The sequence below is a fragment of the Balaenoptera borealis genome, assembly GCF_965194805.1.
Source record: "Balaenoptera borealis genome assembly, chromosome: 7".
NCBI lineage: Eukaryota > Metazoa > Chordata > Mammalia > Artiodactyla > Balaenopteridae > Balaenoptera > Balaenoptera borealis.
This window is the reverse complement of record NC_138864.1, coordinates 57,907,490-57,935,472: the sequence shown is the minus strand read 5'-3', so window position 1 is coordinate 57,935,472 and position 27,983 is coordinate 57,907,490. Positions and strand designations below refer to the sequence as shown.

General features: G+C 34.0%; 1 protein-coding gene across 1 annotated transcript in view; it reads left to right on the top strand.

The window, feature by feature from the left end:
* Positions 1-27,983, top strand: part of HDAC9 (histone deacetylase 9) — a 999,956-nt gene that overhangs the window by 915,493 nt on the left and 56,480 nt on the right. The window contains exon 24 of the mRNA XM_082398347.1: positions 5,972-6,105. Within this exon, the coding sequence (XP_082254473.1) occupies positions 5,972-6,105 (134 nt within the window). The remainder of the gene's footprint in view (positions 1-5,971; positions 6,106-27,983) is intronic.

Here is a 27,983-nt window from a genome sequence, read left to right as displayed (position 1 = left end):
TAGGGGAAACCACAGCAAGGGGGTAGGGTAGCATATTGGAACTCTCTGTGCTTTCTGCTTAAATTTTCGATAAACCCAAAACTGCTCTTAAAAAGTCTGTTAATTTTGTTAATATTTTGGTTTTTTTCCTTCCAGTTTTTTTGAGATATAATTCATATACAAGTATTGTATAAGTTTAAGTATATAGCATAATAAATTGACTTATATAAATCATGAAATGATTATCACAGGAAGTTTAGTGAACATCCATCATCCCATATATGTAGATATAAAATTAAAGAGATAGAAAAAAATATTTTCCTTGCAATGAGAACTTTTAGGATTTACTCTCTTAGCAATTTTCATATATGACACACAGCAGTGTTAATTAGATTTATCATGCTGTACATTACATCCGTAGTACTTATTTATCTTATAACTGGAAGTATGTACCTTTTGACTGCCTTCATGCAATTCCCCCTCCCCCCAAACCCCACCTCTGATAACCACAAGCCTGATATCTTTTTCTTTATATATCTGTTGAGTGCATTGGGTCTCATGTGTCTTTTAAAGCCAAAAGACTATCTTTAGAATTATGTTTGAATTCCTTTCTCTTTTTTGTGTGCGTGTCTATTGTAGATTTTTGGTTTGTGGTTACCATGAGGTTTATATATAGCAATCTAAATATAAATATGATTATTTTAAGTTGCTGACCTCTTAAGTTCAAACACATTTTAACAACCCTGAATTTTAACTCCCCTTCCCACATTTACTGTTTTTGACATAATATTTTACATCTTTTTGTTTTGTGCATCCCTTAAGTACTTATTGTGGATATAGATGATTTTACTTCTTTGGTCTTTAAACTTTCCTACTAGCGTTATACGTGGCTAATTTACTACCTTTTCTATATATTTGCCTTTACCAATGAAACTTTTCTTTTCATAATTTTCATATTTCTAGTTATGGCCCTTTCTTTTTCACATAGAGAAGTCCTTTTAACATTTCTTGTAAAGCTGGTTTGGTGGTGCTGAATTCTTTTAGCTTCTCCTTGTCTGTAAAACTTTTGATCTCTCCATCAAATCTGAATGAAAGCCTTGCTGGGTAAAGTATTCTTGTTTGTAGGTTTCTCCCTTTTGTTACTCCAGGATCAGCAGGTGTGTCTGACTCAGGCTCCTTTCAAATTACTGTTTCTGCCCTGGGTCCTGGAGAGTGTAAGATTTTGTGTGTGCCTTTAAGAGTGGAGTCTAGGGACTTCCCTGGTGGCGCAGTGGATAAGAATCCGCCTGCCAATGCAGGGGACATGGGTTCGAGCCCTGGTTCGGGAAGATCCCACGTGCCGAGGAGCAACTAAGCCCGTGAGCCACAGTTACTGAGCACGCGAGCCATAACTACTGAAGCCTGCGCGCCTAGAGCCCGTGCTCCGCAACAAGAGAAGCCACCGCAATGAGAAGCCCGCGCACCACAAAGAAGAATAGCCCCCGCTCGCCGCAACTAGAGAAAGCCCACGCGCAGCAACGAAGACCCAATGCAGCCTAAAATTAATTAATTAATTAATTAATAAAAAAAGAGTGGAGTCTATTTCCCACAGCCTTCTGGCTCTCCCCAAAGTAAGCCCCACTGCCCTTCAGAGCCAAACTTTCTGGGATCTTGGCTTCCCAGTGCAGGACCCCCAGGCTGGAGAGCTCGATGTGGGGCTTGGACCCCTCGCTCCTTGGGGAGAACCTCTGTAATTGTAATTATCCTCCTGTCTGTGGGTGTCCACCTAGGAATATGGGTCTTGACTATACTACATCTTTGCCCTTCCTACCCATCTCATTGTGGTTCCTTCTTTATATCTTTAGTTGTAGATCTTTTCTGATATCCTTCTACTCTTTCTCCTCAATACATGCTCTGTAAATAGTTGTAATTTCTGTGTGCCCATGGGAGAAGGTGAGCTCAGGGTCTTCCTACTCCACAATCTTGGCCACTTGTTTTCAACAAGTCGATTCAGGAACTTTTGGGCCGCTGAGCATCTGAGGATCTGGGAGCCCAGTCCAGATGTGTTATGCTGTAGCAACACATCTGTTAACTGCTTTAAAAATATAATTGTTTTAAAAATTAAATGTTTATGTCCTGCATGTTCTTAAAGCCTATTAAAAAAATGAAATGCCATATTGAACACATAGTTTTTTTTTAAAAAATTAATTAACTAATTTATTTATTTTTGGCTGTGTTGGGTCTTCGTTTCTGTGCGAGGGCTTTCTCTAGTTGGGGCGAGCGGGGGCCACTCTTCATCGCGGTGCACGGGCCTCTCACTGTCGCGGGCTCTCTTGTTGCGGAGCACAAGCTCCAGACGCGCAGGCTCAGTAGTTGTGGCTCACGGGCCTAGTTGCTCTGTGGCATGTGGGATCTTCCCAGACCAGGGCTCGAACCTTTGTCCCCTGCATTGGCAGGCAGATTCTCAACCACTGCACCACCAGGGAAGCCCGAACACATGGTTTTATATATTTTCATTTATCCTTTTTTTTTAGTAGTACCTGAAATTGAGCAGGTTGATGAAATGTTAAAATTTTTTAAATATTAATTGAGAGACATTTACATTTGGCAATATGAGTGACTGCATATCCTGAAATACTCCTATATGAAAATATCAAGACTACTCTTTTTTTTTTTTTTAATAAATTTATTTATTTATTTGTTTTTGTTTTTGGCTGTGTTCAGTCTTCATTGCTGTGTGTGGGCTATCTCTAGTTGCAGCAAGTGGGGGCCGCTCTACGTTGCAGTGTGCGGGCTTCTCATTGTCGTGGCTTCTCTTGTTGAAGAGCACGGGCTCTAGGCACGCAGGTTTCAGTAGTTGTGGCACGTGGGCTCAGTAGTTGTGGCTCGCGGGCTCTAGAGCACAGGCTCAGTAGTTGTGGCGCATGGGCTTAGTTGCTCCGCGGCACATATGTGGGATTTTCCGGGACCAGGGCTCGAACCCATGTCCCCTGCATTGGCAGGCAGATTCTCAACCACTGCGCCACCAGGGAAGCCCGAACGCATGGTTTTATATATTTTCATTTATCCTTTTTTTTGAGTAGTGCCTGAAACTGAGCAGGTTGATGAAATGTTAAAATTTTTAAAATATTAATTGAGAGACATTTACATTTGGCAATATGAGTGACTGCACATCCTGAAATACTCCTATATGAAAATATCAAGACTACTCTTTTAAATTTATGGATGACTTCCAAAAAGATGAAGAAAAGTGAGCAAATACTATAGCTGTTGGCCACCCTGGGCTATCCCAAAGTGTTCAGTTGGCGAAAGCTTGAACATTAATAGACTACTGCATACTAGAAAGGGGAGTCGAAGCTTTGGGTCTATGAAGGGAAGGGTTTTGACTGGAGACCAGAATAAAAAGGGGAATGTCAAAGGGCCAACACTAAAGAAAAGGATAAATAGGAGAAAAGGAAATACTGCTGAATAAAACAACAAATTGATCTTAGCTATGGCTATCAGTAGAGAGAATTTCACAGGGAATGGAAAGGGGAAAAAAAAAAAACTATATTTTTTTTCTATGTCAATTTGTAATCAAGTTTTGGGGTCCATATTTATATTATCTGTGCATTAAAAAAAAAAAAAAAAACAGCCTTGAGTCTAAGAATTTAAAATTGATCTTGGTTGGTAATGTTTCAGCCATCCAGCAGAAGCAAACAAAATCACACTCAACTCAAGTTTCAAAGATAAGTATCACATTCAACTCAGGCTTCCAAGCTTTCTCACATATAAAGTTCTGATTAATATGAGCTCAAAAAAATTCAAAAAACAAAGGAGAATTAAGACATCATGAGGCTGAATCATCAGAAACAAAAAATAGTAAAACTAAGCCATAAAGACTTCAAATAGCAGATACAGAAAATAAAATAATGTCTAAAGAAATAAAAGAAAGAAATAAAAACATGAAACAAAAGTAAGAAAATATAAAAATGACTAGGAAGTTATGAAGTATAACCAAATAGAACATCTAGAATTGAACAATGTAATCACTGAAATGAAAATATCTGTAGAAGTATAAATAGCGGAATAGATACATCTGGAGAGAGAAAGTCTGGAAGATAGATCTGAAACAAAAGTACACATAATGCAGGACAGAAAGAAAATATGAAAGAAAACTTCAGAGATGTTGAGGATACAGTAACAATGACTACATCTAATTGGAGTTCCAACATATGATAATAAAGGTAATAAATAACTTTACTGAATAAATTTGAACACAAAAGATAGAAATTTCTAGAAAAATATAACTTAGGAAGATATTGAAAACACAAATAGTCCTCTAATCCCTAAAGAAATTCTCAATAGATAAAAATCTTCCTCAAAGAAAACACAAGTGTCAAATGGTTTTACAGAAGATTTCTACCCAACATTCTAGGGTCAAATAATAGAAAAAAGAGGGTCTGACCATAATAAAATTCAACATGGTCAATAAAAGAATGGAAATTTATAGATTAACCCCTTTCATAAACATAGGTGAAAAAAAATTCTAAACAAAGCATTAGTCAAACAAATCCAGCTTTGTATAAAAAAGATAATATATCACAACCAAACTTATTTTATTTCATAAATTCAATGATGGCTAAATATTTGAAATATTAATGTAACTCACAACAGTATGAAATTATAGGAGAAAAACCATCTCATTTGGTATAGTAAAATAATTAAATTCAACATCTGTTTATAATAAAAACTCTAATTTGGAGTAGAAATAGAAAGGTTCCTCCTTATACTGAATGAAACCACAGTAAGATGCTATCATTCATCCACCCAGTTGGCAAATCATACCAAATAGTGGCAAGGATGTGACTAAACTGGAATTCCAATATATACTGCTTCTCAGAGTGGGGATTGATAATAGTCCTTTGGAAATGATCTGGTATTATTTAGCAGGTTTTAAGTCATGACAATTTCACTCTGCTCTTGCACATGTACACCAGAAGACTGGTATAAGAATGTTCATGGGGCATTTTTTTTTTTTGGCCGCACTACACGGCTTGTGGGATCTTAGTTCCCCTGACCAGGGATGGAACCCCGGGCTCACGGCAGTGAAAGCACAGAGTCCTAACCACTGGACCTCGAGGGAAGTCCCATAGGGGCATTTTTTGTAATAACACAAAACCTAAATATTTGTCAACAGGAGAATGGGTAAATAAATTCTTCTATACTCGTTAAATGGCCTACTAGACAGCATAGAACTGTAGCTACATGTATCAACAGAGATGAGCTAACAAAATGTGTGAAAAGAGCAAGGTGCAGAAGTATAAAACTATTTTTGTAAAGTTCCAAAATAAGCAAATTAACAATGGAAAGCAAAGGAGTTATAAACATAAACTCAGGATCCTGATTTCCCATAGTGAGGAGGAATTATGTTATTAGAGAGAAGCATACAGGGGGCTTCAAAAGTATTTTCCTTAAATTGGAAGGTGAGTGATCAGGTGTTTGTCGTATTATACTTTATAACATAAATAGATATTATTTTTTGCATTTATCAACTATTTCATAGTAAAAGAATGTCTGTAAAATCTAATGTGATAGTTAAGTACTTTGAGGTGATATATAGAAAACTTCCTTTTATAATGAAGGCAGATGATGGAAACAGGAAAGAAATATTAAGCAAATGGAATTGTTTACCTTATTAACAGCCAAACACTATTCAAGTTTTTCATCCAGGTACACACAGAATGTGTTGTGAAAGGCAGTAATGTGCACTGGTGAAGAACCAAAACGACTGTTGCAAATCTTAGTTGTGATACTTCTTAGCTGTGGGATCTTGGGTTTTGGTGCCCTCATTTGTTAAATAGAGATACTAATAGGACCTAATTTATCAAGTTATTGTGAGTATTAAACAAGTTAGCACATGGGAAGTGCTGAGAAAGGACATATGCAGAATAAATGCTCAATCAATATTAGATTCTAGTGGTCAGTTAACTTTTAATTTATACTTTGAAATGTTCTGTTTGCATTATGTTAGGCTTTGGTCATTTGACGAAGCAACTGATGACACTGGCTGATGGACATGTGGTGTTGGCTCTAGAAGGAGGACATGATCTTACAGCCATCTGCGATGCGTCAGAAGCCTGTGTAAATGCCCTTCTAGGAAATGAGGTAAAAAAATAAAAGTACAAAAGAGTAGGGGTAAAGGACCAGGAATGTATGCATGCATATTTTTTGTCTTTTTTAAAATCACATGAACTCAGAAAACACAATGTAGCTCTTACAATTTTAAGGAAGAAGGCAAGCCTTAGGTAAGAAAAGTTTACATGTTCTCATGTTATACGCTATAACTTTTGCCCAGTTATGGAATCCATATAGTACTCCCCTCGATCAGGTTATTGGCAGACCTCAATAAAGAAGTAAAGATAACCCTTGGGTGGAAATGGTTTGTATATTGATCTGGCTTATGAGCATTGAAACACTGAAAAAGAAATAACTCAAAGAAAAGTTCTCTTAATATTTTCTGTAGGATTATGTCAGTTCAGGGGGAAAAAAGCTTTTGAAAAATATTTTTTCAGCTTCATTAAGGTATAATTGGCAAATAAAATTATAATGCATATATCTAACATATACAGTTATGATTTGATATGCATATACATTGTGAAATGATTCCCTCCATTGAGTTCATTTAACACATTCATCACCTCACATAGTTACTTTGTTTTTTGATGAAAATACTTAAGTTCCACTCTCTTAGAAAATTTAATTATACAAGACAGTATTATCAGTTATATTCACCGTGTTATACATTACATCCTCAAGCCTTATTCATCGTATAAGTGAAAGTTTAAAAACTTTTACCAACCTGTCCTTATTCCCCCCACCACCCAGCTCCTGGCAACCACCATTCTACCCTCTGTTTCTATGAGTTCAACTATTTTGTTTGTTTGTTTTTGGTTCTACATAAGTGATACCATGTAGTTTTTTTTTTTTTTTCTCTGTCTGGCTTATTTCACTTGGCATAATACCTTCCATGTTCATCCATGTTGTCACAAAAGACAGAATTTCATTTTTTTTTTAAGATTGCAAAATATTCCATTGTGTCTGTGTATGTGGGTGTGTGTGTATTACATTCTCTTTATCCATTCATCTGTGGATGGACACCTACATTGTTTCCAAACCTTGACTGTTGTGAATAGTGCTGCAATAAATTTGGCAGTTCAGATATCTCTTTGAGATAATGAAATAGTGATTTCATTTCCTTTGGCTATTTACCCAGAAGTGAGATTCCTGGGTCATATGGTAGTTCTATTTTTAATTTCTTGAGGGACCTCCTACTCTTTTCCACAGTGACTATACTACCAAGAATGCACAAGGGTTCCCTCTTCCCAACATCCTTACCAGCATTTATCTCTTCCCTTTTTGATAATACACGTCCTAACAATATGTGAGGAAGTATCTCATTATGGTTTGATTTGCATTTTCCTGATCATTAATGATGTTGAATACCTTTTCGTGTACATGTTGGCCATTTGTATGTCTTCTTTGGAAAAACACATATTCAGGTCCTTTGCCCATTTTGAATTGTGGTATTTGGTTTTGCTTGTTTGTTTGTTTTGCTATTGAGTTGTATGAATTCCTTGTATATTTTGGGTACTAACCGCTTATTGGATATGTGGTAAATATTTTTTCCCATTCCATGGGTTGCCTTTTCATTTTATTGATGATTACCATTGCTGTGCAGAAGCTTTTTACTTTGAGGTAGTCCCACTTGTTTATTTTTGCTTTTGTTGTCTTTTCTTTTGTTCTCAAATCCAAATAACCATTGCCAACAGTGATGTCAAGGAACTTACCCCCTATGTTTTCTTCTAAGAGTTTTATGATTTCAAGTCTTACATTTACGTCTTTAATCAATTTTGAATTGATTTTTGTGTATAAGATAGGGATCCAGTTTCATTTTTTGCATATGGCTATCCAGTTTTACCAACACCATTTATTGAAGAGACTATTTTTTCCCCATTGTATATTCCTGGTTCCTTTCCTGAAGATTAATTAATGGGTTTATTTCTGGGATCTCTCTTCTGCTCTATTAATGTATATGTCTGTTTTTAATGACAAGATCATACTGTGTTGATTACTTGTAATATAGTTTGAAATCAGGAAATGTGATAACTCCAGCATTATTCTTCCTTCTCAAGATTGCATTGGCTATTTGGGGTTCTTTTGTGGTTTCATATGAGTTTTAGGATTTTTTTTCTATTGCTGTGAAAAATGCCTTTTGGTAAGTATTGCATTGAATTTATAGCTCACCTTGGGTATTATGGACATTTTAATTATATTAACCTTCCTGTTCCATGAACCTAGGATATCTTTCCATTTATTTGTGTCTTCAATTTCCTTTATCAGTGTTTTAAAGATTTTTGTGTATAGATCTCTCACTTCCTTGGATAAATTTATTCCTGAGTAGTTTGTTTTTGATGCCATTGTAAATGAGATTTTGTTTTCTTTATTTCTTTTTCAGATAGTTCATTGTTAGTGTACAGAATCACGACTGATTTTTCTGTGTTGATTTTTTTATCCTGCAACTTTGCTGAATTCATTTAGTTTTAACAGCTTTTTGGTGGCATCTTTAGGGTTTTCTATATGTATCATGTCATCTGTAATAGTAACAGTTTTACTTCTTGTTTTCTGATTTGGATGCCTTTTATTTCTTTTTCTTGCCTGATTGCTTTAGATAGTATTTACTTACACTACTATCTTGAATAACAGTGACAGGAGTGGGTATCCTTATCTTGTTTCTAATCTTAGAGGAAAAGTTTTCAGCTTTTCAACATTGAGTATGATGTTAGCTGTGAGTTTCTCATATACGGGACTTATTATGTTGAGGTACCTTCCTTCTATACCAAATTTATTGAGAGTTTTTTTCATGAAAGGATGTTGAATTTTGTCAAATGCTTTGTCTGCATCTATTAAGATGGTTATATAATCTTTATCCTTCATTTTGTTGATGTAGCTTATTGCATTTATTTATTTACAGATGATGAACTACCCTTGCATCCCAGGAATAAACCCCACTTAATCATGGCATATGATCCTTTTAATGTACTGTTGAATTCAGTTTGCTAGTATTTTGTTGAGGATATTTGATCTCTGTTCATCAGGGATATTGGCCTGTAATTTCTTTCCTTGTAGTGTTCTTTACCGGCTTTGTTATCAAGGAAATGCTGACCTCCAAAAATGAGTTTGGACATCTTACCTCCTCTTCATTTTTTGGATGAGTCTGAGAAAGATTGGTATTACTTCTTCTTTAATATTTGATGGAATTCACCAGTGAAGCCATCTGATTCTGGACTTTTCTTGGTTGGGAGGTTTTTGATTACTAATTCAATCTCCTTACTAGTAATTTGTTTGTTCAGATTTTCTATTTCTTCGTTATTCAATCTTGATGCGTTTTTTGTTTCTAGAAGTTTATCCATTTCTTCTAAGTTATTTAATTTGTTGGCATAGTAGTTTCTTACGTTCCCTTTTATTTCTGTTATGAATTGTAATGTCTCCTCATTCATTATTAATTGAGGCTTTTCTCATTTTTTCTTAGTCTAGGTAAAAGTTTATCAATTTTGTTTATCTTTTCATAAAACAAGCTTAGTTTTATTGATTTTTTCTATTGTCTTTTTAATCTCTATTTTATTTATTTCCACTCCGATCTTTGTTGTTTCCTTCTTTCTACTAATTTGGCCTTAGTTTATTCTTCACTTTTTAGTCTCTCGAGGTGTAAAGTTAGGTTGTTTAGTTGAGATCTTTCTTTTTTCTTAATGTAAGCATTTATCACTATAAACTTCTCTCTTAGAATGGCTTTTGCTGCATGCCATACGTTTTGGTATTTTGTGTTTCCATTCTCATGTGTCTCAAGATTTATTTCTTTTGATTTCTTCTTTGACATATTGATTGTTCAGTAGCATGTTGTTAAATTACTATCTATTTGTGAATTTTCCAGTGTTTTCTTGTAATTGATTTCTAGTTTCATGCTATTGTGGTCAGAAAAAATAATTGTAATGATTTCAGTCTTTTAATATTTGCTAAGACTGGTTTTGTGGCCTAATGTGTTATCTCTCCAGGAGAATGTTCCATGTGTGCTTAAGAAGAATGTATATTCTGCTGCTGTTGGATGGAATGATCTGTATACATCTGTTAGGTCTATGCCATCTAATGTAGTTTAAGTCCAGTGTTTCCTTATTGATTTTCTATCTAAGCTATCCGTTGTGTTATATCCTCTTGGTGAATTGACCCCTTTATCATTTTATAATGATCTTCTTTGTCTTGTATTACAGTTTGGGGGTTAAAGATTATTTTTTCTGATATAAGTATACCTGCCCTGCTTTTTGTTTCCATTGGCATGGCATATATTTTCCATCCCTTCACTTTTCAGCCTGTGTGTCCTTAAACCTGAAGTGATTCTGTTGTAGACAGCATGTAGTTCAGCCTTGTTTTTTTAATCATTCAGCAACTCTATATCTTTTGACTGGAGAATTTAGTCCATTAAATTTAAAGAAGTTATTGATATATATGGGCTTACTGTTGCCATCTTGTTGTTTCCTGGCTGTTTCATAGTTCTGTTTTTCCTCTCTTGCTGTCTTCCATTTGTGAATTGATGATTTTGTGTAGTGGTATGTTTTGATTCCCTTCTCTTTATCTTTTGCATATCTACTATAGGTTTTTGCTTTGTGGTTACCATTAGGCTTACATAAAACTTCTTATAGTTTTAATAGTGTATAATATTTTAAGCCAATAACATCTTAATTTTTAATGCTTAGAAAAGCTCTACATTTTTATACTTTCCTCCCACAATTTATGTTTTTGATGTCAAAATATACATTTTTTTATATTGTGTAATCATTAAAAATTATTATAGTTATGGATTATTTTTAATACTTCAGTCTTTTAACCTTTACACTAGAGTTATAAGTGATTTACCCACCACCATTACAATATGAGTATTCTGAATTTAATTATAAAAATATATATACATGTATGTATATATATACATGTATGTATATACATACGTGTGTGTGTGTGTGTGTGTATATATGTATATATAATATATATATACTTTACCAGTGAGTTTTATATACTTTCATGTTTTCATGTTACTAGTTAGCATCCTTTAGTTCAGCTTGAAGAACTCCCTTTAACATATTTTGTAAAGCAAATCTACTGGTGATGAACCCTTTAGCTTTTGTTTGTCTTCAAAACTTTATCTCTCCTTGAATTCTTAAGGACAGCTTTGCTGGGTGAAGTATTCTTGGTTGGCAGTTTTTTCTAACTACACTTTGAATATATTATCCCATTCGCTTATGGTCTGCAAGTTTTCTGTTGAAAAATCCACTCATAATCTTAATGAGATTCCCCTATATGTAACAAGTTGCTTTTTTCTCTTGCTGCTTTTGAGATTCTCTTTGTCTTTAACTTTGACAATTTAATTATAATATACCTTGGTGTGTGTCTCTTTAGATCCATCTTATTTGGTATTCTTTGGGCTTCCTGGATCTGGATGTCTGTTTCTTTCCCCAGGTTAGGATAGTTTTTAGCCGCTATTAATTCAAATACACTTTCTGCCCCTTTCTCTCTCTTTTCCTTCTGGGACACCTAAAATGTGTATGGTGGTCTGCTTAATGGTGTTCATTAAGTCCTTTAAGCTATCTTCATTGTTTTTCATTCTTTTTTCTTTTGCTGCTTTGATTTGATGAGTTTCACTGCCTTGTCTGAGCCCCCTGATATTTTCTTTTATTTGATCTAGTCTGCTGTTAAACTCCTTTATTGAATTTTTCAGTTCACTTATTGTATTCTAAAGTTCTGTGATTTCTGCTTGGTATTTTTTAATATTTTCTTTCTCTTTGTTGAAATTCTCACTTTGTTCATGCATTCCTCCCTGACCTTGGTGACCATATTTAGGACTGTTATTTTGAATACTCTGTGGGGTAAATCACTTACCTCCATTTCACTAAGGTTAGTTTCTGGAGATTTATCTTCTTTTGTTTGGAATATATTCCCCTGTTTCTTCACTTTCCTTGACTTTCTTTATTGGTTTCTGCACATTATAAAAACATCCACCTCTCCCAGCCTTGATAGACTGGTCTCATTAGGAGATGAACTTTGTCTATCAGCGCAGCCCAAGCTCCTGGTTACCTCTCAAACCTCTGTGATTGTCCAAGCCACAGTCTTTGTTGTTAGTGGCTCCCAGTAGTTGAGGGTGTGCCCAGACCTATTAGTGTCCATAAGGCAAGAATCACAGTCAGCACCTAGAAGTAGGCTTATTAGAAGCTGGGTGGAAAGTATGCAGTCAAACCCCTTCCAAAGAGAAACTGTGAGATGGGAATTTTTGCCTTTCCTTCTACACTGAGCTCGGGTGTGTTGACATGAGGGGTACTCCTGTGCCCATTTAAAACTTACTTCTTTGTTTGCTACAGTCCTATGGGACTAATAAACACATGCTCTATTAGCTCTCAGAGCTAGGTGATTTGGGGTCGCATCCTTCAGGTCGCAACCATAAAACTTGTGGTGCTAGATATGTGAACAAGCTCCTTCCATGGAGACACTTGGTGACTTGGTTTTATTGTTGAAGGGAACCAGAAGAAGAAGGCAGGAGAAGTGCCCACCAGCTATTGAATGCTCTGGGGAGAATCACAGTCAGCATCTTGATGTGAACTAATTAGAAGCCAGACCCCTCAGGCAGCAGCTTATAAAGTATGTAGTCAAATCCCTTGCAGAGAAAGACTGGGAGATGAGCATTTTTGCCTGCTCCCTCTGCACTGATCCTTGGGAGGATAGCTATAGTATTGATAGTAAGTGCTCACATACTTAAGAACTTCTTCTTTGTTTGCTATGGTCCTATGGGACTCAAGAAACCAAGCCCTGTTGGCTTTCAGAGCTAAGTGTTTTGGGAGCCCATTCTTCTGGTGGGAGCCTTAAAAGTTGGGGTGCTAGATGTATAGTCCAAACCCTTCACTCCTCAGGGAGAAGCTGGGAAATGAGTGTTCATGGCAAACGTGTATCTAAGAATTTCCCACCCATTTTGATATGGGTATTTTCTCATTTGCTCAATGTGTAGTAGTCACTCAGCTAGTTTCTTTCAAGGGAATTGCTCTGTTTGTAGCTATACCAATTCAGTGCATCCATGGGAGGAAGAAAATTCAAGAGCCTCCTGTGTCACCATCTTGGTCTGGAGTCTTAAAAATATTTATAAACTCTTCTTTTCAGTCACCATTTGTAAATTCTTTAGGCTGAGAGATACATACTATTTCCATCTTACAGATGGTGATAGTGAGTCTCAAAGAGGTTTGAGAAATCCATTCAAAGTCATGCAGCCAGAATGCAGTAGATCCAAGACCTGAACTTGAATTTACATTGCCAAAGGTCATTGTTTTTTCTTTCACATCACATAACTAAATTGCAACATATTTTTCTGACTACTCTGGAGAAGACTTCAGGTCAAATTACCATTAGGTTCACTTCCAGACCATGGAAAGCTTTTGGACAAATTAATTGCAATTCAACAAATATTTCAAAGTTTATATGCATTCATTAATATTATCATATCAGTTCATTTATTTTTATAGTGAATGTACAGAATGTTACAGCTACTTTATATATTTTGCCTTTTTTCACAAACTCAAAATATTACTTTGCTTATAAAATAAACATATACAAAATCATTTTAAAAATCTATAATTCATACTGTTCTTTAAAAGTAACTCATGTTTTCACCTGTAGTATTTATGAAGGGGAAAAAGTATATTTTCTTCTGCACACTGAACACATAAGTTTTATTGTCATCATTATCTTACAAACCTATGATGCTTCAATATGATTATTGTGCTATATTTATTTAAGTAAATATGTACATTTTTAATTTGAAGGAAAATATGAGACAGAAAACTTGAGCACTGCTCAAGTCTTTACTCTGTTGTGTAATATTAGACAGCACAGTAACTCAAAGGATGTAACTATCTGGTGATTAATGTTGTTATTAGTGGACTGCTAATTCATATCACACATAGGTCATGGTGTCTAAGATTTTCTAAATATTAGAATATTTCTGAGATTCCTATGAACAAATAACATCAAACAGAATGTTGAGGTTTTATTTTTTGTTTTTTTTGTTTTTCATTGAAATAAGGGAGTGCAAAAAATGAATACTACTTCTACCTTATCAGTTAATGTTGGGCTGTTCTATTTGCCTACCAGATAACATATTTTGCATATTCACCTATATTCTCAAATTACTTATTTCATTTTAAATATAGAAACATTTTAAGGAAGTAGACTGGTTTTAATATTTGCATGCAGAGGCTTACACCAGATGTGCAGAAAATCACAGTATGTTGTGGATTGTGGCTCCATGGATGATTGACCTGCCCAGAAAGAAATGTTACCCAGTTGCAAAAGCCAACTACTTTTCCAACTATGTGAAAAGAGATTATGGATTTCACTGGCTCTATTTGAACACATTCATTCAAATGAGATTCTATCTCTGTGCTCTTGTAATCTCTGCACTTGGCCCACTCCCTTCTTCCAAGGGAGGATTTCCAATGAAGATGGAATAATTTTTCCTGTGGTCTCTTTCTTTAAAAGATGATTGTATTTCAGGACAGATGTAAGTCAGTTGTATGGAGTTACATGTTTTTCTTAATTTATCTGAATTTACTAAAAAAGCAAAATGGATGTGTTTTGTACCTTCCTTCCCTTGTATGCTCATTTGACTAGGATGTCTTTGATCATTTTATTATATGAGCTATACCTAGAGATCAAAGACACTGTTTTCATAGAACAGTTACTGACATTAGAGGGATGTCACCTAATTTAAAGTTTGAGACCTATGCCTTTTCTCTATGTTTTTAGAAAGACCAGGCTTGAAATAGAGGAAGGGATAAAAGTACCATTGGCCAATCTTAAACATGCCCACATGTGTGTATAAATGCTAAAAATTCCAGTAAGTGATAAACTAAATGATTTTTTTTGGCTACATTGACTATTGAATCAACTTCAATTATCTGGATGTCTTATAGTAAATTTGATTTAGTTATTATAATACCCTAAATACTACCTGTTCCTTTTCATTGGCTGTCTTCAATTACATAAGCATGATCTAAAATTTGTTCATTATGAACTAAACAAGAGAGATTTAAGTAATCTATGTCTTTCTTTTTTAATTGAGATATCTTAGGGATATTAGCAAAAATATAGATTTTTCACAAAATACTTTAAGGGTAACAGATGGATTTGGTATATTGAACTTTGAAAGGTAAATTTTGGTGTGTCAGGACTATCAATACACAGAGAAACAAAGCTAAGAGAAAGAATGATTTTTTAAATGAAAAATGGAAGAAAAATACATATGTGTTGTACATTATAATTCATTTGTAAAAAGGAAATGAAAATGTAATACTTGAAACAACTTATGAAACAAAAAGTTCTTCTCTCTTTCATTGACAATATAATTTATAATCCATGGCCTGGTTTTCTGTATTTTTTTCCAGTTCAAAGGTCATCATGACTAACAGCATCACTACACTGAAGTTTTAAGTTTCATTCCCTTAGAAAAACTAATATATAAGGCATAGTGCTTGTACCTCACCATTGAAAAAAAGTGCATACATGTCGTTTTCATAGTAGTTAGTACGTGGTAGGCTCTAGGTAAGAAAATAAAAAAGGATGTCTTTCAGGATACCAATTATTGCAATTTCAAATCCCATTTTCCCTCCAAACTCCCTTTTCAAGTGATTAATAGGGCAATTATAACTTATTATCTGGGATTTCACTTTTACAAATAACAAAATGTAGTAAAGCTTGAGCTTAAAACATTGGCAGAACATACACTGGCTTCTCAACACTGAACATGCAATTGAACTCAAATTAGGAAGGTCAAGAAGGGCTTTTTTGAGAGACTCTGCACTTTGTCAGATGTATTTATTCATGTGCAGAGGATTTAGAGTTCATAAACATTTTGCCAGTTTTTTGAATGCTATTTCTTTTCCTTGTTGTTCTTGGCCAGGCCATGTCAATACAGCAAAATGCTGCTTCATATGGCTTATTATCAGCAGAATAATATGTATTACATAACCCAAAGGGATTGTAAAATCAGCAGGAACTCTTGGCTCTGCATCTCAGTGTAGATACATAGATGGGTACCACAAACTTGATTTTTTTTAAAAAATTAAGTTATCTGAGTGTTACACCCAAAATAGGCATTTCTTCTTTTTAAATTTTTTTTTTTATCATGAAAGTGATCTAGTTAGCAAAACATCTCTTAACTATTCTTTTAAGAAATATGCACAAGGTCAGTCAAAATAATATACTATTGGATTAAAACTAATTTGAGCATGATACAGGAAATGCCTTGAGGCAACTGATTTTGAAGATATACCAGAAGTCCATTTTTTTCCTTTTTGTTGACAAAGTTCAGGACGTAGATTTATCAGTCCAATCACTGTATGATGAATATTTTTGAACTTCTTTAATGAAGCACTTAGAAACTCCAGCTTGAGGATTGTAAGAAATTAAAGTGACTATCTAAATGTGAAGAATCAGGTTGCTTGGACTAGCATCAGAGATACCTATGTGAATAGTCACATCGTTTGTTAGTTATAGTAATAGAAACATCTGTGAGGTTCTCAGAGACACTGATTTTGGTAATCTGCATTTGTGCTGGCTGGCAAACAATGTCACAGTTGCTTTAAGGCCACATTTGCCTACTGTTATGCAAAGCCAATTAGCAGCACCCTGGGTTGCTTCCTCTGAAAGAAATTTTCTTAGGAGGTGAGAAAAGCTTAAGCAGTTGGCATTCCTATGGAATTTAAAATAAAAACATTGAAAAACCTAAGATAGGTAAAAGAAAGGAGAGTACATATAGCACAAAGAGCCTTGAGTAGTGAGTTGAGAACATGGCCATTAAAAGACCACCTGTCAAAACAGAACAAATGATTGTTTTAAGCTTGTTAGAGAAAAAAAAAAATTGCCATAGACATGGAAGCTGTTGAGATGATACTACAGCCTCTGGTACTGAAGGTTCTGCACTTAACATTTGAGTCTATAGCATGTCTTTTCTTGATCTCCCTCACTCTTACTAAGGTTTGGCTTCTAGGCCTTTCTTCCTTCCCTCCTTTCTCTCTCTCTCTCTCTCTTTCTTTCACTACTTGCCTTCCTCTCTCTCATTTCTCCTCTTTTTGTAATAACTGCTATCTCCTGTTGACTAGGCTCAGCTGCTTTTATTTGACTTGATTTCAGCAACAGTGGCTACACTTAGTGATTGTGTATGTTTATAATCTTTCCAAGATGACTTTTGCTCTAAAGGTGCTGAAAAATCTCTTGAATTGACTTAAGTGTTGACAACCACCACTGAGGTGAACTGTTGAGATGTTGTTGTATGAGTTGCTCATCAGGGGTTTGTTTGTATTAGATTTTGAATGGATGAGCCATTTTACCATCTTTTTCATCCTTTAGATGATGTATGCCTGACTCCATCGGGGAATTGGTGTGAATCTGGGAAAGCTTACAAGCTCCTAAATAGTTGCAAGTCATAAGTCGAGAAAGGGAGAAGTGACTACAGGGAAAATGTGTGATAATCCAGAATAATGTTTTTCACGGTCTTTTCTTAGACTTTGAAACCTATCCGCACTCTGAAAAAGTGTATGGATGATCTAAAGAGTTAAAATGTTTTGGAAAATATTATTTGAAGATATTCTCTGTTGTATTGATAGATATAGCCTATGAATTTGCATTTCTTAAAAGCTTATGAGAAGTAGAGCCAAAGTGATTGTGGAGTTTTCTGTTTATCTGTTTTAGCAAATGCCAAATAAACTAGAAGTTATCTGGATAACTCAAAACTCCATCATGCAGATCTTCTGTACTGATTGTCTTTAGGCTTTTTAGAAGGTGTTAAAAGGAATTTGGGCTGGGAACCTGGACACTTCATAGGGTTCTGGTTACCAGTAAAAGAGAGAAAGCATTTCTTTTCAGTGGTGAAGTAAACATGTTATGATATTCATTTGTCTGTCTATTCATTCAGTAGTCTTTTATTGGACATCAATTTTATACCCGTAAGTTCTGATACAAGTGAAAGTAAAAGAAATATAAACAAAGTACTTTGGGAGTGTAATGTAGGACCCATTATTTTTAACTGTAAGGATGGAGGAATATTTTAATAGAGGAAGTAACTTTTAACTTTGATCTTGAATAAAAATGATAATTTGACAAGCTGAAATCAAAGCAAAGAATTTCTCTCTTGTAGTGGAGATACATAGATAAAGACATTAAGACTTCTTGGAATTGTGGATGACTCTTTTTTGGGCTTGTTTGTTTGTGGCAGAGGAGAGGATACTTTGAGTGGAATAAAAGTGAATAATGAGGTTGGATCAGTGGAATGGAATACTGTAAGGAATTAGAATTCCTGTGGACAATACAGAAGACTTGAACAAATGAGTCCCATCCTTTGTGGTAAAATAACAACAAAACAGTGTATGCGTTTTGAATAAGGCAATCTCATGCAAGAAAACAAAAGTTTATTAAGGAAATAATTGTTAGGAACAATTTCCCCCAGATTATCAACAAACAAAATAATAGCCTATTAGTGATATGTTAGAGCTGTCTCTTAATGGCTTGTGAGTGCTAAGTGTGTGTATCTCTGCTCAAATCTGAGTTCAGTGATATCACATTGTTAGCTTGAAGTAGGCTATGGTGGGAGTATTTACACCATGGAAATCAGCAAGTGCTACAAATTACAGCTATTTTTTTTGACAGTCAGCTGTTAAACATTTACCACTGTACCACTGCTGCATGATATGAAACAGGTCTTCTTAGCAGAAAAGTCAATATTTCAAACACAGTATAGTAAAAATCTCTTTACATAACAAAAAAATTAAGGAAAAACAGTTTAAAACATGCATATCAGCAGACTGAAATAGAGAAAATAAAAAAGCAAATGGGGGTAAGACAAACAAGAATAAAAGACAGTAAAACATGAGGAGTTACAAAATATAATTATCAGATTTAAACTTATTTGCAAAACAGGGACAAGGAAACAAGATTTTTTGCATATAGGATGAATTAAGCCTTTTTTATAACAATTGATGTCTAGACTATGGACATTACATTAGGAAACTACACATAAAGCACTGACCGCACATCTCTTAAATGTTATTGAAAATTCAGTTTAACATGCACCTTTTAATATATATAGTATTTTCCTAACTCAACTGTGTGATTTGGAATATTTTCTCATTATATTGCATATTTACACTCTTACCTCAATGTTTAAACAAAATATTGATAGTGTGAATTATCCAACTAATTGTATTCATTATTCTCTTTCTAATAGACCACTGTGCCTCCTTCTTTTTACCTTTAAGTTCATTTTTAATTATTTAGCTAGTTATTGCCATAGATGCTTAAATATGCCATTATGTCCAAACTTCCCATAGTTAAGTATCATGGAAACTGTGGTATACTATTTGGATATGATAGTGGATAGAGGCACTTCCTCATAGTCTTCCTCCTTCCATTCATTGGCCAATATATTGTATAACCTACATTTATCTAAGCTGGCGTAGTTTTGGATACAACTCAACTAATAGAATAATAACCATGTAATAATCTCAGAGTCTAGCCCCGCTGTCCCTCATATTTTATTAAAGGAATTCCTTCAGTATCTCCTGTGAGCTGAATGGCCATGACTGTACCCTTTGCCTCTTGGTCCTCCTGATAGTCTCATAAGACTTGTTAGGTTTATATCACTTCTCTTGGCCAGAGATGTATCTTTATTGCTGTGTGATATCACCATTGTCTATATGAAGGTAGGTTGCAGGCAGACTCAGTCTGAACAATCGCAATAGTCTGTCAGTATAGTAACTTAATTATCAGTAGAATCTATTCTGATTTCCTTTTTTTTCCCATCTATTTGGTCAAGAATTTTAATGACTCCAAATGAGTAAAAGGGGTTATTTTGAGAATGACTCATGAATCACAATATGGATAAAATTATATCCAGGTTTACTTAAGCAATCAAATTAAACATATACAACTAATTGCAGGCATCTCTAAGATAATTATTTCAATGAGAGCTGAGTTTTAACCACCAATCCCTCCTCACTAGGGAATCCAGAATAGTTCATCAGCACGGAGAGTCAGGTCTTCACGGCACTCTGCTTCTCTTATCCTCTTGGTCTTGATCATCTTATTCTTCCAACGTTCCACAAGATCTTTGATCCTGACAACTGAACCTTTTCTGCATTTTTTTTCTGAGTTGCTTTGCATGTTATAGGGGACTTTCAGTTACCTTTATAAGTGAATTTGAGGCCTGTATCTAAGAATGTAACTTGTTCTTGCTGCAAAACCTATAATCTCACTTTTTTTCTTAGATGCACCATAATATAGTAGAAAAAGCATGGACTCAAGAACCAGACTTAGTTTCCCTATTCCCTTATGTCATAAAACATATTCTCTTTTTAAACTGCTTTTAATGATAAGATATAATATTCATACAGAAAACTGCATTAGACATGAATGTACAATACAACGAAATATCACAAATAGAACACATATATAACTATCAACCAGGTCAATAAACAGAATAATGTCAGCACCTCAGTAGATAACATACACACTTTCCCAATCAGTACTTCCTTTCTCTTTTCTGAAAGTAACCAATTTTCTGGTTTCTAACATAAGATTTTAATTTACCTGTTTTTGAGCTTTGTATACATGAAATCATATATATATATATATATATATATATATATATACACATATATATATGATTATATATATATAACTTCTTTTGCTCAACATTGTGAGATTCATCCATACTTGTGCAATAAGCTATAGTTTATTCATTTTCATCATTATATAGTATTAGATTCCATAAAAAGACTTTCCAGGACAATGTCATGGTTTATTTATCTATTCTACTTTTAATGAGTAGAGGGAATTTTTCTAGTTTGGGGGCTGTTGTGAACAGTACTGTGATAGACATTTTATAAATGTTTTCTGGTACATTTGTACACACATTTCTGTTGAGTATATATCTAAAAGTAGTATTGCTGGGTCATGGGGTATGCATGCATTTAATCTTTGTAGATAATACCAAACTGCTTTCCATAGGGGTTGTCACAATCCATACTCTATCAGCAGCATATGACTATTTCCATTGTTCTGTGTCCTTCCAAAACTTGGTGTTAGCAGTCTTTTAAAATTTTAGACATTTTTGTTGTGTGTGTAGTAGTATATCATCATGCCTTTGCTCTTCCAGAATACTAATTAACCAAAACAGCTCTTCATCTATTTATTATTTGTACATACCATTTTTGAAGCACCTATTCAAGTTTTTGTTTACTTTCAGATGGACATTTTCTTACTTATTTGAGCAGTTCTTCTTTTTTTTTTTTAATAAATTTATTTATTTTATTTATTTATTTTTGGCTGTGCTGGGTCTTCGTAGCTGCCCAGTCTTTCTTTAGTTGTGGCGTGCAGGGGCTACTCTTCATTGTGGTGCACGGTCTTCTTATTGCAGTGGCTTCTCTTGTTGTAGAGCATATGCTCTAGGCACACGAGCTTCAGTAGTTGTGGCACGTGGACTCAGTAGTTGTGGCTCATGGGCTCCAGAGCGCAGGCTCAGTAGTTGTGGCGCACAGGCTTAGTTGCTCCGCGGCATGTGGGATCTTCCCAGACCAGGGCTTGAACCCTTGTCCCCTGCATTGGCAAACGGATTCTTAACCACTGTGCCACCAAGGAAGCCCTGAGCAGTTCTTTATAGATTCTGTTGTTGGTTTCATATGTTGAAATATCTTGTCTGTCTTTTTACTGTCTTAATCATGTCCTTTGATAAATAAAAATAATTTTCAATGTAGTACAATTTATCAATCATTTCCTTTGGGATTAGTTCTTTTTGTGTTCTGTTTACATATTCTTTCTGTATACCCAAAATCATGAAAGTATTCTCTCTATTCTCTTCTTAAAGATTTTTGACTTGAACATTCAGATGTGCAGTTCTTCAGGAATTGCATATGTATATGGCATAATGTAGAAGTCAAGTTTTTTTTAATGTGGATATATAGTTGATCAAGTACCATTTATTGAAAAGGCCATTCATTCCTTATGGCTCAGCAGTTGTATCTTTATCCATATATACATGGAGACTCTAGTCTTTTCTGCAGGTCTCATTATCTATCCTTGAGACATTATCAGACTGTCTTCACTTACATAGTGTTATAAGCAATCTTGATATCTCGTAAAACAAATCTCCCAGTTTGTTTTTCTTCAAGACAGTCTTGGTTACATTTGTCCCCTTTGTGTTTTCATATACAATTTTAGAATCACCTTGTGCAATTTCACAAGACACATATAAATGGATTTAGTTCACCAATAAAAGCAAAGATTATCACATAGTAATAAAAAGTGCTGTTTAAAGGGACACTTTCTGTGATATAGTGATAAAGTTTGAATATAAATAATGAAGAAAAGGGACTTCCCTGGTGGCACAGTGCTTAAGAATCCGCCTGCCAATGCAGGGGACACAAGTTCGATCCCTGGTCCGGGAGGATCCCACATGCCCTGGGAGGATACCACATGCCGTGGAGCAGCTAAGCCCATGCGCCACAACTACTGAAGCCCACGTGCCTAGAGCCAATGCTCCACAACAAGAGAAGCCCCTGCAGTGAGAAGCCTGCGCACCACAATGAAGAGTAGCCCCCACTTGCCGCAACTAGAGAAAGCCCATGCACAGCAACGATGACCCAATGCAGCCAAAGGTTAAATAAATAAATAAATAAATAATTTTTAAAAATTTTTAATGAAGAAAAAAATTAAACTACATTAACTTACTGAATGAAAGCTTACATGGCTGTATAAGTATCACTTAAGTGGATGTTAAGACAAAAAAAGAACTAGAGTTAAAGATGCTTCATAGTGGTAAAATATTCTATTAACTGGTAGGATAAAACAACTTAAAATTGTGTTTTAATAACACAGCTTCAAAACATATCAAGCAAAAGTTGAATGAAACAAATGGAAAAAATAGTTAATACCACAATCATAGTGACAGACTTTAAGACACCTCTTTCAGCAGCTGATAGAGAAAGAAGACAGTAAAAAAGGGGGGTTTGTATAAGACTTAAACACCTTAATAAACCTGCCCTAATTGAAATAAATAATAGGCTTTACCCAGTAACTGCAGAATATCATTCTTTTCAAGGACACATGTAAAGTTTTCAAAAATAGACCATATTTGGGGGTATAAAGCAAGTTTCAGTAAATTTCAACTAATGGATTTCAAACAGAGTATAATCTCTCATCATAGTGAAACTAAACTAGAATCTATATTCTATAACAAATGGAAAGATATCCCACGTTCATGGATTGGAAGACTTAATATTGTAAAAATGCCCTTACTACCCAAAGTAATCAAGAGATTCAATTACAATTCCTATCAAAATCGCAATACTGTAGCATTTTTTACAGAAATAGAAAAAAAATTCTAAAATTCATATGGAATCACAAAGGACCACAAATAAAAAAGCAATATTGAGAAAGAAGAACAAAGTTGGAAGCATCATATGTCTTGATTTCAAAATATATTACAAAGCTACAGTAATCAAAACAGTAGGGTACTGCCATAAAAACAGACATACAGACCAAGGGAACAGAATAGAAAGTACAGAAATAAATCCACACATATATGGTCAACTGATCTTCAAAAGAGTGCTAAGAATACAAAATAGAGAAGGGATAATCTCTTGAACAAATAGTATCAGGAAAACTAGATATCCACTTGTAAAAGAATGAAACTGGACCCTTATCTTATACCATGCACAAAAATAAATGGGTAAGGAGTTAAATACTTTAACATAAGACCTCAAACTATAAAAATCCTTTAAAAAAAAATAAGGGTAAACTTTTATGACTTTGGTCTCAGCATTGATTTCATGGATATGACACCAAAAGCACTGGCAACAAAACAGAATAAACTAGTGGGACGCCATCAAACTGAAAAGCTTCTGAACAACAAAGAAGACATTCAACAGAGTAAAAAGGCAATCTATGGAATGGGAGATAATATGTCCAAACCATATATCTGATAAGGTGTTCATCTCCAAAATATATAAGGAACTCTTAACAGCTCAGTAGTAAAATATACTAAACCTGATTTTAAAATGGGCTAAGGACTTAAATAGACATTTCTCCAAAGAAGACATAAAAATGGCCAACAGGTATATGAGAAATGCTTAGCATCACTAATCATCAGGGAAATGTAAATCAAAACCACAATGAGATATCACTTCACATCTGTCAGAATATCAGGATGACGATTATTTAAAAAAAAACAAAACCCAAAGACAACAAGTGTTGGCAAGGACGTGGAGAAATTAGAATGCTTGCATTCTGTTGGTGGGGATACAAAATGGTGCAACTGCTATGGAAAACAGTATAGAGGGCTCTTAAAAAATTAAATATAGAACTACCATGTGATCCAGCAGTCCCACTTTTGGGTATTTATCCGAAAGAATCAAAATCAGGATCTCAGAGAGATATTAGCACTATGAATACTGCAGCCGTATTCACCATAGCCAAGATGTGGACACCAGCTAAATGTTCATTGACAGATGAATGGATAAGAAAATGGTATATACATACAATGGAATAGTATTCAGTCTTTAAAAGGAAGGAAATTCTGCAATATGCAACAACTTGGATAAACCTTGAAGACATTATGCTAAGTGAAATAATCCAGTTGCAGAAAGACAAATACTGTATGATTCCACTTATATAAGGTATATAAAATAATCAAAGAGTGGAATGGTGGTTCTCAGCAGATGAGGAGAGGGAGAATTGGGGAGTTACTAATCAATGGACATAGTGTTTCAGTCAAGCAAGATGAGTAAGCTCTAGAGAACTGCTCTATAACATTGTACCTATAGTCTTTAATAGTGTACTATACACTTAAAAAATCTGTTTAAGTAGTTAGATCTCATGTTCAGTGTTCTTACTACAATAAAATTAAATTAAAAAATAAAACAAATTACCAATGATGTAAAATAAAAAGATGAAGTATAAAACAAAACTTTAAAAAAGTGGTTGTATAATTTGAAATAAAAAGATAATTGGAAAATCTCATATATTTGTAGGTTTCAAAATACAATCTCTTATGTGTCAAAGAAATCACAGTAAATTTAGTATTTTGAGCTGAATAATTATGAAAATATGAAATATCAAAAGTGTAATATGTATAAGCTGAATTTAGAAACACATGTAAAGCTTTAAATGTATATACTAGAATAGAAGAAAGTTTAAAATTACAGATAGAAACACACAACTCAAGAAATTAGGAAATCAAAGCAACAAATTAAACATGAAGTGAGTGACTTAAATATAAACAATGAAATAAAAATAAGCGTACAATATATACGAATTAAAATGTCAAATTTTAGTTCTTTGAAACAATTAACAAAATTGATAGCACTCTAGAAAGACTGATTGAAAGAAAAGTCATACATTAACAGCACTCTGAATGAAAAAAAGGACTTTACCACAGATTTTAATGTATTAAAATGATTACAAGAGAATATTAAAAAAAAAAACTTCGTGTAAAAGAAAATTGAAATTTTATTTGAAATGGAAAAATTCTTGTAAAAATAAACTGAATCAAAAAGACAGAAAATTTGAATGCTACCATAATTAACAAAATTGAATCTTCAATACCAGATATACCAACAGAAAACACCAGGCCCATATAGCTTCACCAGTGAATTCTGCTCATAATTTATACTGTTTTAGAGTAAAGGGGCAGATGGAAAGAGAACACTTCATAACTGATTTTTGAGGCTAGTATACTATTGACACCCAAGCTCAAAAGAACATTATAAGAAAAGAATATTACAGGAAAATCCTGCTCATAAGCATAGCAGTTAAAACCTGAAACAAAATATTAGCAGTTCATCATTATCTTAAAAACCCATAATATAATTGTGTTTAGGCCAAGAATGTAGGATATTAACATTCCAAAATAAGTTGTTATAATTCACCACATTAAGAGAATGAAGAAGAAATATAACCATTTCAATAGATGTTTAAAAATTTGTTGATAAATTAGACACTCAATTATGAACTACTTTTGATAAACTGGGAATAACTTATTAGCTTGATAAAGGATATCTACAAACATCCTATAGTATGCATCAGATTTAAAGGTGAAACATGAGAATTTTTCTTTGAAATAAAAAACATGACAAAGATATTCACTCTTAGTGCTTCATTTTAACATTACACTGGTGGTCCTAGACAGTGCAATAGGGTAAGAAAAAGAAATTTAAAAATATAAAGATTGGAGTGGAATAAATAAATCTCTTGTTATTCACAGAAGATATGATTGTATAAAGTCTATACAAAATTATTTGTTTATACATCATTGGAATTAATAAATTAGTTTAACAAAATGGATGGTTAATTTAAAAATCAATTAAAACATCAATTAAAAATCAATTATTTTGATTTAAAAATGAATTATCTCTGTTGTTTTCCCTATTCTTTTCGTCTAAAAACATGCCCTGATTATGGCAGACAACCAAGTGGAAGAACGTATTCCATGTAGGTCTGTTAGCTATGGAGAGCCAAATAAAGCCTATCTCCCCATGTTTTCTTTTAATTAATCATTCCTCCATTCATTCAACATTTTTTTAAAATGCCTATTATATACCAGGCTCTATCTTTGCCTTTAAATTGCTCACAACAAAATAGAGAATGACACACATGGCTGACTACAATATAATGTGTAGAGTAAACAAGAGAATTTGTGTGGAAAGGAGACAAAGAGTGGAAGCAATTGGCTCTATCAGAGGATTTTAGAAAAGATTTCAGAGCAGGCAGTGTTTGTGTTAGTCCTTGAATGATTGAGTAAGGTTTCACCAATTCAAAGAAGGATAGGGAAAATAAAATTCAGAGGGAACAGAATAAATAAAGGTATAAGAGTATGAAAATACTTGGCATATTTGGGAAACATAATATAAAAGCTAAGAGTACTTAGTAGATCCTTTGCTTGGTTGATGTGTGCATCTGTCCTCTTGTATCTGTTATATTTTGCAAAATCTGTTTAGCTTTTTTTTCCTGTTCTTTTCTGAATCATGAAAATAATAGAGATGATTTTCATGTCTAATAAGTACAAAGTGAGTTTTAAACTTCTACTCGAGCTTCTCCAAGGATGATACCCTTGCCTATTTCCATAAATGCATGTTAGCCAACTAAAGTGATTTTTGATGATTTAAATGATCTGATTCTACAGAATCTGAAAATTATTTATTCACAACATGATAATGGCCCCAATTTTTATGGTGTTTTAAAATAGCTGTAGTACTTAGAAATTACATGGTATGTGCAATTTAACAAACATCTGAATCGTTTCAATAGGGTATTGCAACTTTCTGTAAAAGATGTAGAAAAATAAATATGCCTATACTGAGTCTGAAAATTTATATAAAGAATTGCTGTAAGTAATGATTGAATTTAAGCTTTAGATATAGGAAACCTAGATGAGAGCTTCAAATGCCAAGAAGTTGTGTTAAAATCATCTAGTGTATCTTATAACTCTATTATTACTTGATGGAATTGTGCAACAAAGACAGCGTGATGGGTGTGTGATATTTCCTACATCTGCATCTGTTTGATCTTAGTATAACTTGTGCATGCAGAAGTTCTCTGGTTTGCATAAATTACTTCCTTGTTTATCTTTTAATAACTCTTACTAACATTGATTAGCCTCATTGCCAGTGTTTTTGCTACATCTTATCGGCCAAACTAGATATGTAACACAGCTTTACTGTATATTCTTATTTTTTGCTCCAAAGTTATAAAATATGACTATTTGTTTAATATTATTTTATTACAGTTAGTTATTAGATTTTATTAATAATGACCAATACTCATAAATATTTATTAAATAGATGCTTCAGTCAGATGTTTTTAGTGCTTATAACTGTGAATTATTAAATCAACAAACTCGTTTAGAAAAGACA